This window comes from Ranitomeya variabilis, chromosome 1 (assembly GCF_051348905.1).
Source record: "Ranitomeya variabilis isolate aRanVar5 chromosome 1, aRanVar5.hap1, whole genome shotgun sequence".
Lineage (NCBI taxonomy): Eukaryota > Metazoa > Chordata > Amphibia > Anura > Dendrobatidae > Ranitomeya > Ranitomeya variabilis.
The window spans coordinates 595,279,484-595,296,051 of record NC_135232.1 but is presented as its reverse complement, the minus strand read 5'-3'; the positions used below and the strand labels follow the sequence as shown (position 1 = coordinate 595,296,051).

The 16,568-nt window shown below is 42.8% G+C and overlaps 1 protein-coding gene across 1 annotated transcript in view; it reads right to left on the bottom strand.

The window, feature by feature from the left end:
* The window catches only part of PEAR1 (platelet endothelial aggregation receptor 1), a 168,410-nt gene that overhangs the window by 30,888 nt on the left and 120,954 nt on the right, over nt 1-16,568 (bottom strand). Inside the window, exons 5-8 of the mRNA XM_077258725.1 lie at nt 4,404-4,496; nt 3,588-3,834; nt 3,392-3,515; nt 3,177-3,313 (exon numbers count right to left, since the gene is read on the bottom strand). Of these exons, the coding sequence (XP_077114840.1) occupies nt 3,177-3,313; nt 3,392-3,515; nt 3,588-3,834; nt 4,404-4,496 (601 nt within the window). The remainder of the gene's footprint in view (nt 1-3,176; nt 3,314-3,391; nt 3,516-3,587; nt 3,835-4,403; nt 4,497-16,568) is intronic.

Genomic DNA, 16,568 nt, shown 5'->3' with positions numbered 1-16,568 from the left:
TACATAGGGGGCAGTATTATAGTAGTTATATTCTTGTACATAGGAGCAGTATTATAGTAGTTATATTCTTGTACATAGGAGACAGTATTATAGTAGTTATATTCTTGTATATAGGGGCAGTATTATAGTAGTTATATTCTTGTACATTGGGGACAGCATCACAGTAGTTATATTCTTGTACATAGGGGCAGTATTATAGTAGTTATATTCTTGTACATAGGGAGCAGTATTATAGTAGTTATATTCTTGTACATGAGGCAGTATTATAGTAGTTATATTCTTGTACATAGGAGCAGTATTATAGTAGTTATATTCTTGTACATAGGAGCAGTATTATAGTAGTTATATTCTTGTACATTGGGGACAGTATTATAGTAGTTATATTCTTGTACATAGGAGCAGTATTATAGTAGCTATATTCTTGTACATAGGAACAGAACTATAGTAGTTATATTCTTGTACATGGGGCAGTATTATAGTAGTTATATTCTTGTACATAGGGGCAGTATTATAGTAGTTATATTCTTGTACATAGGAGCAGTATTATAGTAGTTATATTCTTGTATATAGGGGCAGTATTATAGTAGTTATATTCTTGTACATTGGGGACAGCATCACAGTAGTTATATTCTTGTACATAGGAGACAGTATTATAGTAGTTATATTCTTGTATATAGGGGCAGTATTATAGTAGTTATATTCTTGTACATTGGGGACAGCATCACAGTAGTTATATTCTTGTACATAGGGGCAGTATTATAGTAGTTATATTCTTGTACATAGGAGCAGTATTATAGTAGTTATATTCTTGTACATAGGGAGCAGTATTATAGTAGTTATATTCTTGTACATAGGAGACAGTATTATAGTAGTTATATTCTTGTATATAGGGGCAGTATTATAGTAGTTATATTCTTGTACATAGGAGCAGTATTATAGTAGTTATATTATTGTACATAGGGGGCAGTATTATAGTAGTTATATTCTTGTACATAGGAGCAGTATTATAGTAGTTATATTCTTGTACATAGGAGACAGTATTATAGTAGTTATATTCTTGTATATAGGGGCAGTATTATAGTAGTTATATTCTTGTACATTGGGGACAGCATCACAGTAGTTATATTCTTGTACATAGGGGCAGTATTATAGTAGTTATATTCTTGTACATAGGGAGCAGTATTATAGTAGTTATATTCTTGTACATGGGGCAGTATTATAGTAGTTATATTCTTGTACATAGGAGCAGTATTATAGTAGTTATATTCTTGTACATAGGAGCAGTATTATAGTAGTTATATTCTTGTACATTGGGGACAGTATTATAGTAGTTATATTCTTGTACATAGGAGCAGTATTATAGTAGCTATATTCTTGTACATAGGAACAGAACTATAGTAGTTATATTCTTGTACATGGGGCAGTATTATAGTAGTTATATTCTTGTACATAGGGGCAGTATTATAGTAGTTATATTCTTGTACATAGGAGCAGTATTATAGTAGTTATATTCTTGTACATAGGAACAGTACTATAGTAGTTATATTCTTGTACATAGGAGCAGTATTATAGCAGTTATATTCTTGTACATAGGAGCAGTATTATAGCAGTTATATTCTTGTGCATAGGAGCAGTATAATAGTAGTTATATTGTACATAGGGGGCAGTATTATAGTAGTTATATTCTTAAAATAATAATTACCAATTAGACAAACAATACACAGGGTTATATTAAATAAACCTTGTGTCCATCAGGAGATATGTTCACCCTACCGGTCCCGTACAACAAAGCATATATGACCTATAATTAATTGCACAAGTCAGACCTCAAAATACAAAAAATTCAATTTTTTTTATTAAGAATAATACAAAACAAAAAAGACAGCAGTGATGGAATGGTACCAATATAGAGGCACCCCAGGCCAGAGGCAAGCTATTACAACAATAGAATCCACCGCCACATTAACTACACCTCTTGTAAATCAACAGTCTCTCTGCCACATGGCATAGTTGTATTGTACTTCCATAGATGCATCGTAACAAATGCGGCATAGTAAAGAATACCAATAATATATAGCGCTTACATTACCTCTGGTCTGATGGTGCCACAGCCCCTACGCGCGTTTCGGCCGCGTGTGCCTTCTTCCGGGGGAGTCGGGTATTCTTTACTATGCCGCATTTGTTACCATTCCATCACTGCTGTCTTTTTTGTTTTGTATTATTCTTAATAAAAAAATTTTGAATTTTTTGTATTTTGAAGTCTGACTTGTGCAATTAATTATAGGTCATATATAGTTATATTCTTGTACATAGGAGCAGTATTATAGCAGTTATATTCTTGTACATAGGAGCAGTATTATAGTAGTTATATTCTTGTACATAGGGGGCAGTATTATAGCAGTTATATTCTTGTACATGGGGCAGTATTATAGTTGTTATATTCTTGTACATAGGAGCAGTATTATAGTAGTTATATTCTTGTACATAGGAGCAGTATTATAGTAGTTATATTCTTGTACATAGGGAGCAGTGTTATAGTAGTTATATTCTTGTACATAGGGAGCAGTATTATAGTAGTTATATTCTTGTACATAGGGGGCAGTATTATAGTAGTTATATTCTTGTACACAGGAGCAGTATCATAGTAGTTATATTCTTGTACATAGGAGCAGTATTATAGTAGTTATATTCTTGTACATAGGAGCAGTATTATAGTAGTTATATTCTTGTACATAGGAGCCAGAATTATAGTAGTTATATTCTTGTACATAGGAGCAGTATTATAGTAGTTATATTCTTGTACATAGGGGCAGTATTATAGTAGTTATATTCTTGTACATAGGAGCAGTATTATAGCAGTTATATTCTTGCACATAGGGGGCAGTATTATAGTAGTTATATTCTTGTACATAGGGCAGTATTATAGTAGTTATATTCTTGTACATAGGAGCAGTATTATAGTAGTTATATTCTTGTACATAGGAGCCAGAATTATAGTAGTTATATTCTTGTACATAGGGGGCAGTATTATAGTAGTTATATTCTTGTTCATAGGGAGCAGTATTATAGCAGTTATATTCTTGTACATAGGTCAGTATTATAGTAGTTATATTCTTGTATATAGAAGCAGTATTATAGCAGTTATTTTCTTGTATATGGGGGACATTGCCACTTACCCTTCTCCTGTGTACCCTAGGGAGCAGTGACATTGCCCGTTTTCTGGATCACATTGCCCACCATTATGACAAGGGCATCTCTGTTTACATCCAGGTCCAAAGTATCCAGGTGGGCACGGGATGGAGCACATCGGACCCTATAGAGAAAATACATTGAAAGTCTTGTCTAGAATATGGTGCCACAATGAAGGTAAAGGCTGATCACAGGGTCTCACCATCCATCCTGGGGGGCAGCTGCACTCTCCACTGCTCTGGTTACAGATGCCTCCGCTCTGGCATGGGCAAAACTCTGGGCACTGGTACTTTGAAGGCTGAACTTCTTTACATCTAATTTCACAGCTGGAGAAGGAAAGTATGGTGGAAGTCATGCTGGGACTTGTGCTACCACAGCAGACAGAAAGCAGTACTTACTATGGTCCCGTAAATCCTTCTGTACAAATACAAGTCCCGTTCTGAGGTTCGCAGTTGGCGCCATTCATACACTGGCAGTCCAGTAAACAGTTCACACCATAGGTGCCCGAATCGCAGGGCACTTCACACAAAGAATCCTTGTATCCCGGAGGGCAGATGCAGGAGCCCAAAACGGGATCACACACCCCATTGTTCTGGCAATTGCAGGAATTGTTGCACCTTGGTCCCCACAAGTGAGGGTCACAGGCTGCAATTAGAAGAACAGTGTAATGAAGGGTTAATCCAGATGACAGACCTTTACAAAAAACCCACAATGTACTAGTTATTTCCCAGCATAGGAAGGGGGCACAATCTTTTTTTTTTTTCCCATAATGCACTGGGGCACCAGATGTTTTTTATTACAGGGTTGTAGTTATTTTCTGTGCCAAATCCGTATTTCTGAAATATAAAAAAAATAAAAGACCCCGAAGGACATTGTTGCCTGGGAATATTCTGCGAGGGACATCTTTCTCTGGCCGCGGCTTCGTCACTCACTGGGAACATGTGCAGAGTTACTGAAGACTATCAGCGCCGACGGGAATTTGGAAAATTCCAATAATCTGCCATCATCTGGCATAAAGCCCCAGTCCTGAGCTCTCCGAAAATCCCAAGTAACCATTCTCACCACTAAGGGAGCGCGCTAAACCGCTGAGTATGATCACATGCATATCGCCCCCTACTGGTCACAACGGGCAGCTGTGTCTTCTGGAGGTTGAAAGGAAACAGCACATCTTATACAAAATCTGCATGGTATGGGGAATGTAAATTGTGGCTTACCACTGGAGCAGTCTCGTCCTCGCCAGCCTGGCTCACATTGGCACTGGTTTGGGGCTTCACACCTGCCATGGACGCATTCCCTGCTGCAATGTGCTACAAAGAGAAAATACATCCTCATCAGACCAAGAAATGGCGCAATAACGTATGGAACAGTGTGGTTCAGGGTAAAGCAACCAGGACATGTGACCCATAAAATGTGGCCCCTCCCTGGTAATCCTAGAAACCTGCAAGACGGATGAAAATAAGGCAACCATACTACACCTCCTGTGTCATACTCCTCCTCCTCCTGTGTCATCCATACTCCACCTCTTGTGTCATCCTCTGCTTCCTGTGTCATGCACCTCCCCTTATGTCATCTTCCGCTTCCTGTGTCATGCTCCTCCTGTGTCATACTCCTCCTGTTTCATGCTCCTCCCTCTGTCCTCCTCAGCTTCCTGAGTCATGCTCCTCCTCATTATCCTCCGCTTCCTGTGTCATGCTCCTCCCCTCATGTCATCCTCCGCTTCCTGTGTCATGCTCCTCCTGTGTCATACTCCTGCTCCTCTTTCATGCTCCTCTGTTATGGTTCTCAATGGCAAGAGAACATAGCCCAGCAAACATACGAACTAGCTCTTGGAAGGATGGAAACTAAACTGACCATGAACTAAACCTGCCGCACAACTAACAGTAGCCGGGTAGCGTAGCCTGCGTTTTATCCCTAGACGCCCAGCGCCGGCCGGAGGACTAACTAATCCTGGCAGAGGAAAATATAGTCCTGGCTCACCTCTAGAGAAATTTCCCCGAAAGGCAGACAGAGGCCCCCACAAATATTGGCGGTGATTTTAGATGAAATGACAAACATAGTATGAAAATAGGTTTAGCAAAATTGAGGTCCGCTTACTAGATAGCAGGAAGACAGAAAGGGCACTTTCATGGTCAGCTGAAAACCCTATCAAAATACCATCCTGAAATTACTTTAAAGGGAACCTGTCACCACGTTTTTGGAAGATGGGATAAAAATAGCGTTAAATAGGGGCAGAGGTGGGCATTACATTAGTGTGTTTGTTATGCGTTTATTACCCACCTAAGTTGCCGAAATACCTTTGCAAAGTCTCCGTTTTCGCCTGTCAATCAGGCTGGTCTGGTCAAAAGGGCGTTGTCTTCCCCCAGATTTTGCGTAGTTTTCCGTTGGTGGCGTAGTGGTGTGCGCATGCCCAAGGTCCCGAATCCTCTGCCAGGGGATTTAAAAGAGCGCGCTGTTCGTTTTCATTGGTGATCGGTGGGCGCGGCCATCTTCCTTTGGCCGCGCGTGCGCAGAAGCGGCGCTCTGCTGGCCGCGGCTTCAGGAAAATGGCCGCCGCGATATCCATCTGCGCACGCGCGGCATCCCGCGGCCATTTTCCTGAAGCCGCGGCCAGCAGAGCGCCGCTTCTGCGCACGCGCGGCCAAAGGAAGATGGCCGCGCCCACCGATCACCAATGAAAACGAACAGCGCGCTCTTTTAAATCCCCTGGCAGAGGATTCAGGACTTTGGGCATGCGCACACCACTACGCCACCAACGGAAAACTACGCAAAATCTGGGGGAAGACAAGACGCCCTTTTGACCAGACCAGCCTGATTGACAGGCGAAAACGGAGACTTTGCAAAGGTATTTCGGCAACTTAGGTGGGTAATAAACGCATAACAAACACACTAATGTAATGCCCACCTCTGCCCCTATTTAACGCTATTTTTATCCCATCTTCCAAAAACGTGGTGACAGGTTCCCTTTAAGACTCTAGTATTAACTCATAACATCAGAGTGGCAATTTCAGATCACAAGAGCTTTCCAGACACAGAAACGAAACTACAGCTGTGAACTGGAACAAAATGCAAAAACAAACAAGGACTAAGTCCAACTTAGCTGGGAGTTGTCTAGCAGCAGGAACATGCACAGAAAGGCTTCTGATTACAATGTTGACCGGCATGGAAGTGACAGAGGAGCAAGGCTAAATAGCGACTCCCACATCCTGATGGAAACAGGTGAACAGAGAGGATGATGCACACCAGTTCAATTCCACCAGTGGCCACCGGGGGAGCCCAAAATCCAATTTCACAACAGTACCCCCCCCCTCAAGGAGGGGGCACCGAACCCTCACCAGAACCACCAGGGCGATCAGGATGAGCCCTATGAAAGGCACGGACCAAATCGGAGGCATGAACATCAGAGGCAGTCACCCAAGAATTATCCTCCTGACCGTATCCCTTCCATTTGACCAGATACTGGAGTCTCCGTAGATCTTCTCCACAACGTACTCCAACTCGCCCTCAACCAACACCGGAGCAGGAGGCTCAACGGAAGGCACAACCGGTACCTCATACCTGCGCAATAATGACCGATGAAAAACATTATGAATAGAAAAAGATGCAGGGAGGTCCAAACGGAAGGACACAGGGTTAAGAATCTCCAATATCTTGTACGGGCCGATGAACCGAGGCTTAAACTTGGGAGAAGAAACCCTCATAGGGACAAAACGAGAAGACAACCACACCAAGTCCCCAACACAAAGCCGAGGACCAACCCGACGCCGGCGGTTGGCAAAAAGCTGAGTCTTCTCCTGGGACAACTTCAAATTGTCCACTACCTGCCCCCAAATCTGATGCAACCTCTCCACCACAGCATCCACTCCAGGACAATCCGAAGATTCCACCTGACCAGAAGAAAATCGAGGATGAAACCCCGAATTACAGAAAAAGGGAGACACCAAGGTGGCAGAACTGGCCCGATTATTGAGGGCAAACTCCGCTAAAGGCAAAAAAGCAACCCAATCATCCTGATCTGCAGACACAAAACACCTCAAATATGTCTCCAAGGTCTGATTCGTCCGCTCGGTCTGGCCATTAGTCTGAGGATGGAAAGCAGACGAGAAAGACAAATCTATGCCCATCCTAGCACAGAATGCTCGCCAAAATCTAGACACGAATTGGGTACCTCTGTCAGAAACGATATTCTCCGGAATACCATGCAAACGGACCACATTTTGAAAAAACAGAGGAACCAAATCGGAAGAAGAAGGCAACTTAGGCAGGGGAACCAAATGGACCATCTTAGAGAAACGATCACACACCACCCAGATGACAGACATCTTCTGAGAAACAGGAAGATCCGAAATAAAATCCATCGAGATGTGCGTCCAGGGCCTCTTCGGGATAGGCAAGGGCAACAACAATCCACTAGCCCGAGAACAACAAGGCTTGGCCCGAGCACAAACGTCACAAGACTGCACGAAGCCTCGCACATCTCGAGACAGGGAAGGCCACCAGAAGGACCTTGCCACCAAATCCCTGGTACCAAAGATTCCAGGATGACCTGCCAACGCAGAAGAATGAACCTCAGAAATGACTTTACTGGTCCAATCATCAGGAACAAACAGTCTACCAGGTGGGCAACGATCAGGTCTATCCACCTGAAACTCCTGCAAGGCCCGCGGCAGGTCTGGAGAAACGGCAGACAATATCACTCCATCCTTAAGGATACCTGTAGGTTCAGAATTACCAGGGGAGTCAGGCTCAAAACTCCTAGAAAGGGCATCCGCCTTAACATTCTTAGAACCCGGCAGGTAGGACACCACAAAATTAAACCGAGAGAAAAACAACGACCAGCGCGCCTGTCTAGGATTCAGGCGTCTGGCGGACTCAAGATAAATTAGATTTTTGTGGTCAGTCAATACCACCACCTGATGTCTAGCCCCCTCAAGCCAATGACGCCACTCCTCAAAAGCCCACTTCATGGCCAAAAGCTCCCGATTCCCAACATCATAATTCCGCTCGGCGGGCGAAAATTTACGCGAGAAAAAAGCACAAGGTCTCATCACGGAGCAATCGGAACTTCTCTGCGACAAAACCGCCCCAGCTCCGATTTCAGAAGCGTCGACCTCAACCTGAAAAGGAAGAGCAACATCAGGCTGACGCAACACAGGGGCGGAAGAAAAGCGGCGCTTAAGCTCCCGAAAGGCCTCCACAGCAGCAGGGGACCAATCAGCAACATCAGCACCCTTCTTAGTCAAATCAGTCAATGGTTTAACAACATCAGAAAAACCAGCAATAAATCGACGATAAAAGTTAGCAAAGCCCAAAAATTTCTGAAGGCTCTTAAGAGAAGAGGGTTGCGTCCAATCACAAATAGCCTGAACCTTGACAGGATCCATCTCGATGGAAGAGGGGGAAAAAATATATCCCAAAAAGGAAATCTTTTGAATCCCAAAAACGCACTTAGAACCCTTCACACACAAGGAATTAGACCGCAAAACCTGAAAAACCCTCCTGACCTGCTGGACATGAGAGTCCCAGTCATCCGAAAAAATCAAAATATCATCCAGATACACAATCATAAATTTATCCAAATAATCACGGAAAATGTCATGCATAAAGGACTGAAAGACTGAAGGGGCATTTGAAAGACCAAAAGGCATCACCAAATACTCAAAGTGGCCCTCGGGCGTATTAAATGCGGTTTTCCACTCATCCCCCTGCTTAATTCGCACCAAATTATACGCCCCACGAAGATCTATCTTAGAGAACCACTTGGCCCCCTTTATGCGAGCAAACAAATCAGTCAGCAGTGGCAACGGATATTGATATTTAACCGTGATTTTATTCAAAAGCCGATAATCAATGCACGGCCTCAAAGAGCCATCTTTCTTAGCCACAAAGAAAAAAACGGCTCCTAAGGGAGATGACGAAGGACGAATATGTCCCTTTTCCAAGGACTCCTTTATATATTCTCGCATAGCAGCATGTTCAGGCACAGACAGATTAAATAAACGACCCTTAGGGTATTTACTACCCGGAATCAAATCTATGGCACAATCGCACTCCCGGTGCGGAGGTAATGAACCAAGCTTAGGTTCTTCAAAAACGTCACGATATTCAGTCAAGAATTCAGGAATCTCAGAGGGAATAGATGATGAAATGGAAACCACAGGTACGTCCCCATGCGTCCCCTTACATCCCCAGCTTAACACAGACATAGCTTTCCAGTCAAGGACTGGGTTATGAGATTGCAGCCATGGCAATCCAAGCACCAACACATCATGTAGGTTATACAGCACAAGAAAGCGAATAATCTCCTGGTGATCCGGATTAATCCGCATAGTTACTTGTGTCCAGTATTGTGGTTTATTGCTAGCCAATGGGGTGGAGTCAATCCCCTTCAGGGGTATAGGAGTTTCAAGAGGCTCCAAATCATACCCACAGCGTTTGGCAAAGGACCAATCCATAAGACTCAAAGCGGCGCCAGAGTCGACATAGGCATCCGCGGTAATAGATGATAAAGAACAAATCAGGGTCACAGATAGAATAAACTTAGACTGTAAAGTGCCAATTGAAACAGACTTATCAAGCTTCTTAGTACGCTTAGAGCATGCTGATATAACATGAGTTGAATCACCGCAATAGAAGCACAACCCATTTTTTCGTCTAAAATTCTGCCGTTCACTTCTGGACAGAATTCTATCACATTGCATATTCTCTGGCGTCTTCTCAGTAGACACCGCCAAATGGTGCACAGGTTTGCGCTCCCGCAGACGCCTATCGATCTGGATAGCCATTGTCATGGACTCATTCAGACCCGCAGGCACAGGGAACCCCACCATAACATCCTTAATGGCATCAGAGAGACCCTCTCTGAAATTCGCCGCCAGGGCGCACTCATTCCACTGAGTAAGCACAGCCCATTTACGGAATTTCTGGCAGTATATTTCAGCTTCGTCTTGCCCCTGAGATAGGGACATCAAGGCCTTTTCCGCCTGAAGTTCTAACTGAGGTTCCTCATAAAGCAACCCCAAGGCCAGAAAAAACGCATCCATATTGAGCAACGCAGGATCCCCTGGAGCCAATGCAAAAGCCCAATCCTGAGGGTCGCCCCGGAGCAGAGAAATCACAATCCTGACCTGCTGAGCAGGATCTCCAGCAGAGCGAGATTTCAGGGACAAAAACAACTTGCAATTATTTTTGAAATTTTGAAAGCAAGATCTATTCCCCGAGAAAAATTCAGGCAAAGGAATTCTAGGTTCAGATATAGGAACATGAACAACAAAATCTTGTAAGTTTTGAACTTTCGTGGTGAGATTATTCAAACCTGCAGCTAAACTCTGAATATCCATTTTAAACAGGTGAACACAGAGCCATTCCAGGATTAGAAGGAGAGAGAGAGAGAAAGGCTGCAATATAGGCAGACTTGCAAGAGATTCAATTACAAGCACACTCAGAACTGAGGAAAAAAAAACAAATCTTCAGCAGACTTCTCTTTTCTCTCCTTTCTCTGTCAATTAATTTAACCCTTTTAGGCCGGTCAAACTGTTATGGTTCTCAATGGCAAGAGAACATAGCCCAGCAAACATACGAACTAGCTCTTGGAAGGATGGAAACTAAACTGACCATGAACTAAACCTGCCGCACAACTAACAGTAGCCGGGTAGCGTAGCCTGCGTTTTATCCCTAGACGCCCAGCGCCGGCCGGAGGACTAACTAATCCTGGCAGAGGAAAATATAGTCCTGGCTCACCTCTAGAGAAATTTCCCCGAAAGGCAGACAGAGGCCCCCACAAATATTGGCGGTGATTTTAGATGAAATGACAAACGTAGTATGAAAATAGGTTTAGCAAAATTGAGGTCCGCTTACTAGATAGCAGGAAGACAGAAAGGGCACTTTCATGGTCAGCTGAAAACCCTATCAAAATACCATCCTGAAATTACTTTAAGACTCTAGTATTAACTCATAACATCAGAGTGGCAATTTCAGATCACAAGAGCTTTCCAGACACAGAAACGAAACTACAGCTGTGAACTGGAACAAAATGCAAAAACAAACAAGGACTAAGTCCAACTTAGCTGGGAGTTGTCTAGCAGCAGGAACATGCACAGAAAGGCTTCTGATTACAATGTTGACCGGCATGGAAGTGACAGAGGAGCAAGGCTAAATAGCGACTCCCACATCCTGATGGAAACAGGTGAACAGAGAGGATGATGCACACCAGTTCAATTCCACCAGTGGCCACCGGGGGAGCCCAAAATCCAATTTCACAACACTCCTCCCTCTGCCATTCTCCGCTTACTGTGTCATGCTCCTCCCTCTGTGTCATCTTCCGCTTCCTGTATCAGCTCCTCCCCTTAAGTAATCATCCGCTTCCTGTGTCATGCTCCTCCTGTGTCATACTCCTCCTCCTGTGTCATGCTCCTCCCTCTGTCATTTTCCACTTCTGGTGTCATGCTCCTCCCACTGTCATCCTCTGCTTCTTGTATCATCCTCCTCTCCCTGTGTCATCCTCTGCTTCCTGTGTCATGTTCCTCCCTTTGTGTCATCCTCCGCTTCCTGTGTAATGCTCCTCCCCTGTGTCATCCTCCGCTTCCCGTGTCATACTCCTCCCCCTGTCATCCTCTGCTTCCTATGTCATGCTCCTCCCCCTGTCATCCTCTGCTTCCTATGTCATGCTCCTCCCCCTGTCATCCTCTGCTTCCTGTGTCATGCTCCTCCCCCTGTCATCCTCTGCTTCCTGTGTCATGCTCCCTCTGTGTCACCCTCCACTTCCGGTATCATGGTCCTGCCCCTTTATGAGACTCTTTCTCCTTTTGTCAGGCTCTACCTCAGGCATACTGCACTTCTGCCTGGGGTGCTCTTAGCATTTGATTAATCTCCTCTTTACCATTAGGCAATATTTGACCTGTAGATGTACATTAACCCCCTCCGCTTTCTTTTAACACACCATGTTCAAAAATTAAAGGGGCCATGCTGCCTAATATCTCAGAAATGAAAATGTAATATCCCAGAAGAAGTGATTTCAGGAGGTGTAGGGCCCCGGCTATAAGTCATCGCTGGTGGTCTGGGATTTTCTTAAGGGAGTTTAATAAGGGGACTGATAAACATGGAGTGTCTCTATCCATATATGGAGCAGATGGTGGAGCGGCTTCTTCTATCCACATATGTGAAGAATTACTGCCGAATCCTTCTGAGAACTATATACTATGTTACCTATGTGTTATATTTCGAGTGAGTGTCCATTTTGACCCCAAGATCAAGCAGCCCACTCATAGCATTCATTGACGTCAGTGGGTGGTAGACGTTCTGCAAAGCTGTATTTGTGGAGCCCTAGGGTGCATTTTTGGGGATAGTTTTCTAAACTATCAGAAATTACAATCCATGGGTCTTTGTTCAGAACAGCAACCAATCACTGCTCAGCTTTGATTTCACCAGGACACATTGAAAAATGAGAACTGGGCTCTGATTGGTTGCTATGGACAACAAGGACAATTTCCATGTCTTAGTCCAGGTCATAGCTGCCGAGTAGTTAAACGAGCTGCCGAGAAACTACAGGTGATCATACACCTTAGTTTAGTCTCTGCTATACAAGTGAACACTCAGTTTGGCTAAGCATACATGTTTTTTACCGATCGGCAGGGCTACATAGGTCAACATAGAAAATAAGCATCCCTAATATTAATTGGTCATGAATTTGACATAAATGATGGCGTTTGTGCACAAACCACTCCCACAATTAGGCAGCACTGCCCAATTTGTGTGCATTACTGGAGGCGGGAATTAAAATTTTTCAGATAATGGTAAATTCAGGATTAAACACCAATTGTTGGGTCTAGATTGGGTGAGGGATCTCAATAGACCTGATATGTCATAGAATGTGCCTCAATGGTGGTCTAGGCACTAAAATAAAGACACCCTCTTTACTCTAAAACAAAGTCATCCCTGAATTATATATATATATACAGGTCCTTCTCAAAAAATTAGCATATAGTGTTAAATTTCCATAATGTAATGATTACAATTAAACTTTCATATATTATAGATTCATTATCCACCAACTGAAATTTGTCAGGTCTTTTATTGTTTTAATACTGATGATTTTGGCATACAACTCCTGATAACCCAAAAAACCTGTCTCAATAAATTAGCATATCAAGAAAAGGTTCTCTAAATGACCTATTACCCTAATCTTCTGAATCAACTAATTAACTCTAAACACATGCAAAAGATACCCGAGGCTTTTAAAAACTCCCTGCCTGGTTCATTACTCAAAACCCCCATCATGGGTAAGACTAGCGACCTGACAGATGTCAAGAAGGCCATCATTGACACCCTCAAGCAAGAGGGTAAGACCCAGAAAGAAATTTCTCAACAAATAGGCTGTTCCCAGAGTGCTGTATCAAGGCACCTCAATGGTAAGTCTGTTGGAAGGAAACAATGTGGCAGAAAACGCTGTACAACGAGAAGAGGTGACCGGACCCTGAGGAAGATTGTGGAGAAGGACCGATTCCAGACCTTGGGGAACCTGAGGAAGCAGTGGACTGAGTCTGGTGTGGAAAGGCGTGTGCAGGAAATGGGCTACAGGTGCCGCATTCCCCAGGTAAAGCCACTTTTGAACCATAAACAGCGGCAGAAGCGCCTGACCTGGGCTACAGAGAAGCAGCACTGGACTGTTGCTAAGTGGTCCCAAGTACTTTTTTCTGATGAAAGCAAATTTTGCATGTCATTCGGAAATCAAGGTGCCAGAGTCTGGAGGAAGACTGGGGAGAAGGAAATGCCAAAATGCCTGAAGTCCAGTGTCAAGTACCCACAGTCAGTGATGGTGTGGGGTGCCATGTCAGCTGCTGGTGTTGGTCCACTGTGTTTCATCAAGGGCAGGGTCAATGCAGCTAGCTATCAGGAGATTTTGGAGCACTTCATGCTTCCATCGGCTGAAATGCTTTATGGAGATGAAGATTTCATTTTTCAGCACGACCTGGCACTTGCTCACAGTGCCAAAACCACTGGTAAATGGTTTACTGACCATGGTATTACTGTGCTCAATTGGCCTGCCAACTCTCCTGACCTGAACCCCATAGAGAATCTGTGGGATATTGTGAAGAGAAAGTTGAGAGACGCAAGACCCAACACTCTGGATGAGCTTAAGGCCGCTATTGAAGCATCCTGGGCCTCCATAACATCTCAGCAGTGTCACAGGCTGATTGCCTCCATGCCACGCCGCATTGAAGCAGTCATTTCTGCCAAAGGATTCCCGACCAAGTATTGAATGCATAACTGAACATTATTATTTGATGGTTTTTTTGTTTGGTATTAAAAAACACTTTTATTTGATTGGTCGGGTGAAATATGCTAATTTATTGAGACAGGTTTTTTGGGTTATCAGGAGTTGTATGCCAAAATCATCAGTATTAAAACAATAAAAGACCTGACAAATTTCAGTTGGTGGATAATGAATCTATAATATATGAAAGTTTAATTGTAATCATTACATTATGGTAAATAATGAAATTTAACACTATATGCTAATTTTTTGAGAAGGACCTGTACTAGCTGTACTACCCGGCTTCACCCGGGGTAATAACTGCTGTTAGCAAAATAGAATGTGTTAACAAAAATTTATTCTGCACAAAAAAACACAAAACAAATAGATAGAAATGTAATTATTAAAAAGCAAAAACTAAGCTAATAGAAGCATTTTACAACATATATTTCAACACCAGAGATATTCCACACAGATTTAACTAAATTGGCCAAGTAATGTGAAGTAATCTTCTACTACTTATTCGAGAGCCTTTTGATAAACGACATTCTTAGTTTTTCCTTCAGGTGCAAAGACAAACAGATTTTTGGCTGTTCCAACTCTTGAACAGGCCACATAAAGTTGACCATGAGAAAAGCATGGAGATTGTAAATCTAAGCTAGCTGAAGAGCCCAGTGTTGCCTGGGCATAGTAAATATCTGTGGTTAGTTATAGCACCTCACTTCTCTTATTTTCCCATCACGCCTCTCATTTTCCCCATCACATCTTTCATTTTCTCCCTCACATCTCATTTTTTCCCTCACACCTCTCATTTTCCCCCTCACTCCTCTTATTTTCCCCCTCACTCCTCTCATTCCCCCCTAACACATTTCGACCTCACATCTGTCATTTTCCGATCACTCCACTATTTTCCCTCACTCCTCTCATTTTGCACTCACACCTTTTCATTTTCACCTCACACCTCTCATTTTCACCTCAGTATATATATGTTTGTCATCTCCCTTATATATAGTATACACCTGTATGTCATCTCCTGTATATAGTATATACCTGTATATCATCTCCCCTGTATATAGTATATACCTGCTGTGTGTCATCTCCCCTGTATATAGTATATACCTGTATGTCATCTCCTCCTATATATAGTATATACCTGTATGTAATCTCCTCCTGTATATAGTATATACCTGTGTGTCATCTCACCTATATATAGTATATATCTGTGTGTCATCTCCTCCTGTATATAGTATATACCTGTATGTCATCTCCTCCTATACATAGCATATACCTGTATGTCATCTCCTCCTGTATATACTATATACCTGTAGGTAATCTGCTCCTGTATATAGTATATACCTGTGTGTCATCTCCTTCTGTATATAGTATATACCTGTATGTCATCTCCTGCTGTATGTAGTATGTACCTGTATGTCATCTCCTCCTCTATATATATACCTGTGTGTCATCTCTCCTGTATATAGTATATATCTGTGTGTCATCTCCTCCTGTATATAGTATATACCTGTATGTCATCTCCTCCTATACATAGCATATACCTGTATGTCATCTCCTCCCTTATATACTATATACCTGTAGGTAATCTGCTCCTGTATATAGTATATACCTGTGTGTCATCTCCTTCTGTATATAGTATATACCTGTATGTCATCTCCTGCTGTATGTAGTATGTACCTGTATGTCATCTCCTCCTCTATATATATACCTGTGTGTCATCTCTCCTGTATATAGTATATACCTGTGTGTCATCTCCTCCTGTATATAGTATATATCTGTATGTCATCTCCTCCTGTATTAGACCTCGTTCACACGTTATTTGGTCAGTATTTTTACCTCAGTATTTGTAAGCTAAATTGGCAGCCTGATAAATCCCCAGCCAACAGTAAGCCCACCCCCTGGCAGTATATATTAGCTCACACATACACATAATAGACTGGTCATGTGACTGACAGCTGCCGGATTCCTATATGATACCTTTGTTGCTCTTGTAGTTTGTCAGCTTATTAATCAGATTTTTATTTTTGAAGGATAATACCAGACTTGTGTGTGTTTTAGGGCGAGTTTCGTGTGTCAAGTTGTGTGTGTTGAGTTGCGTGTGGCGACATGCATGTAG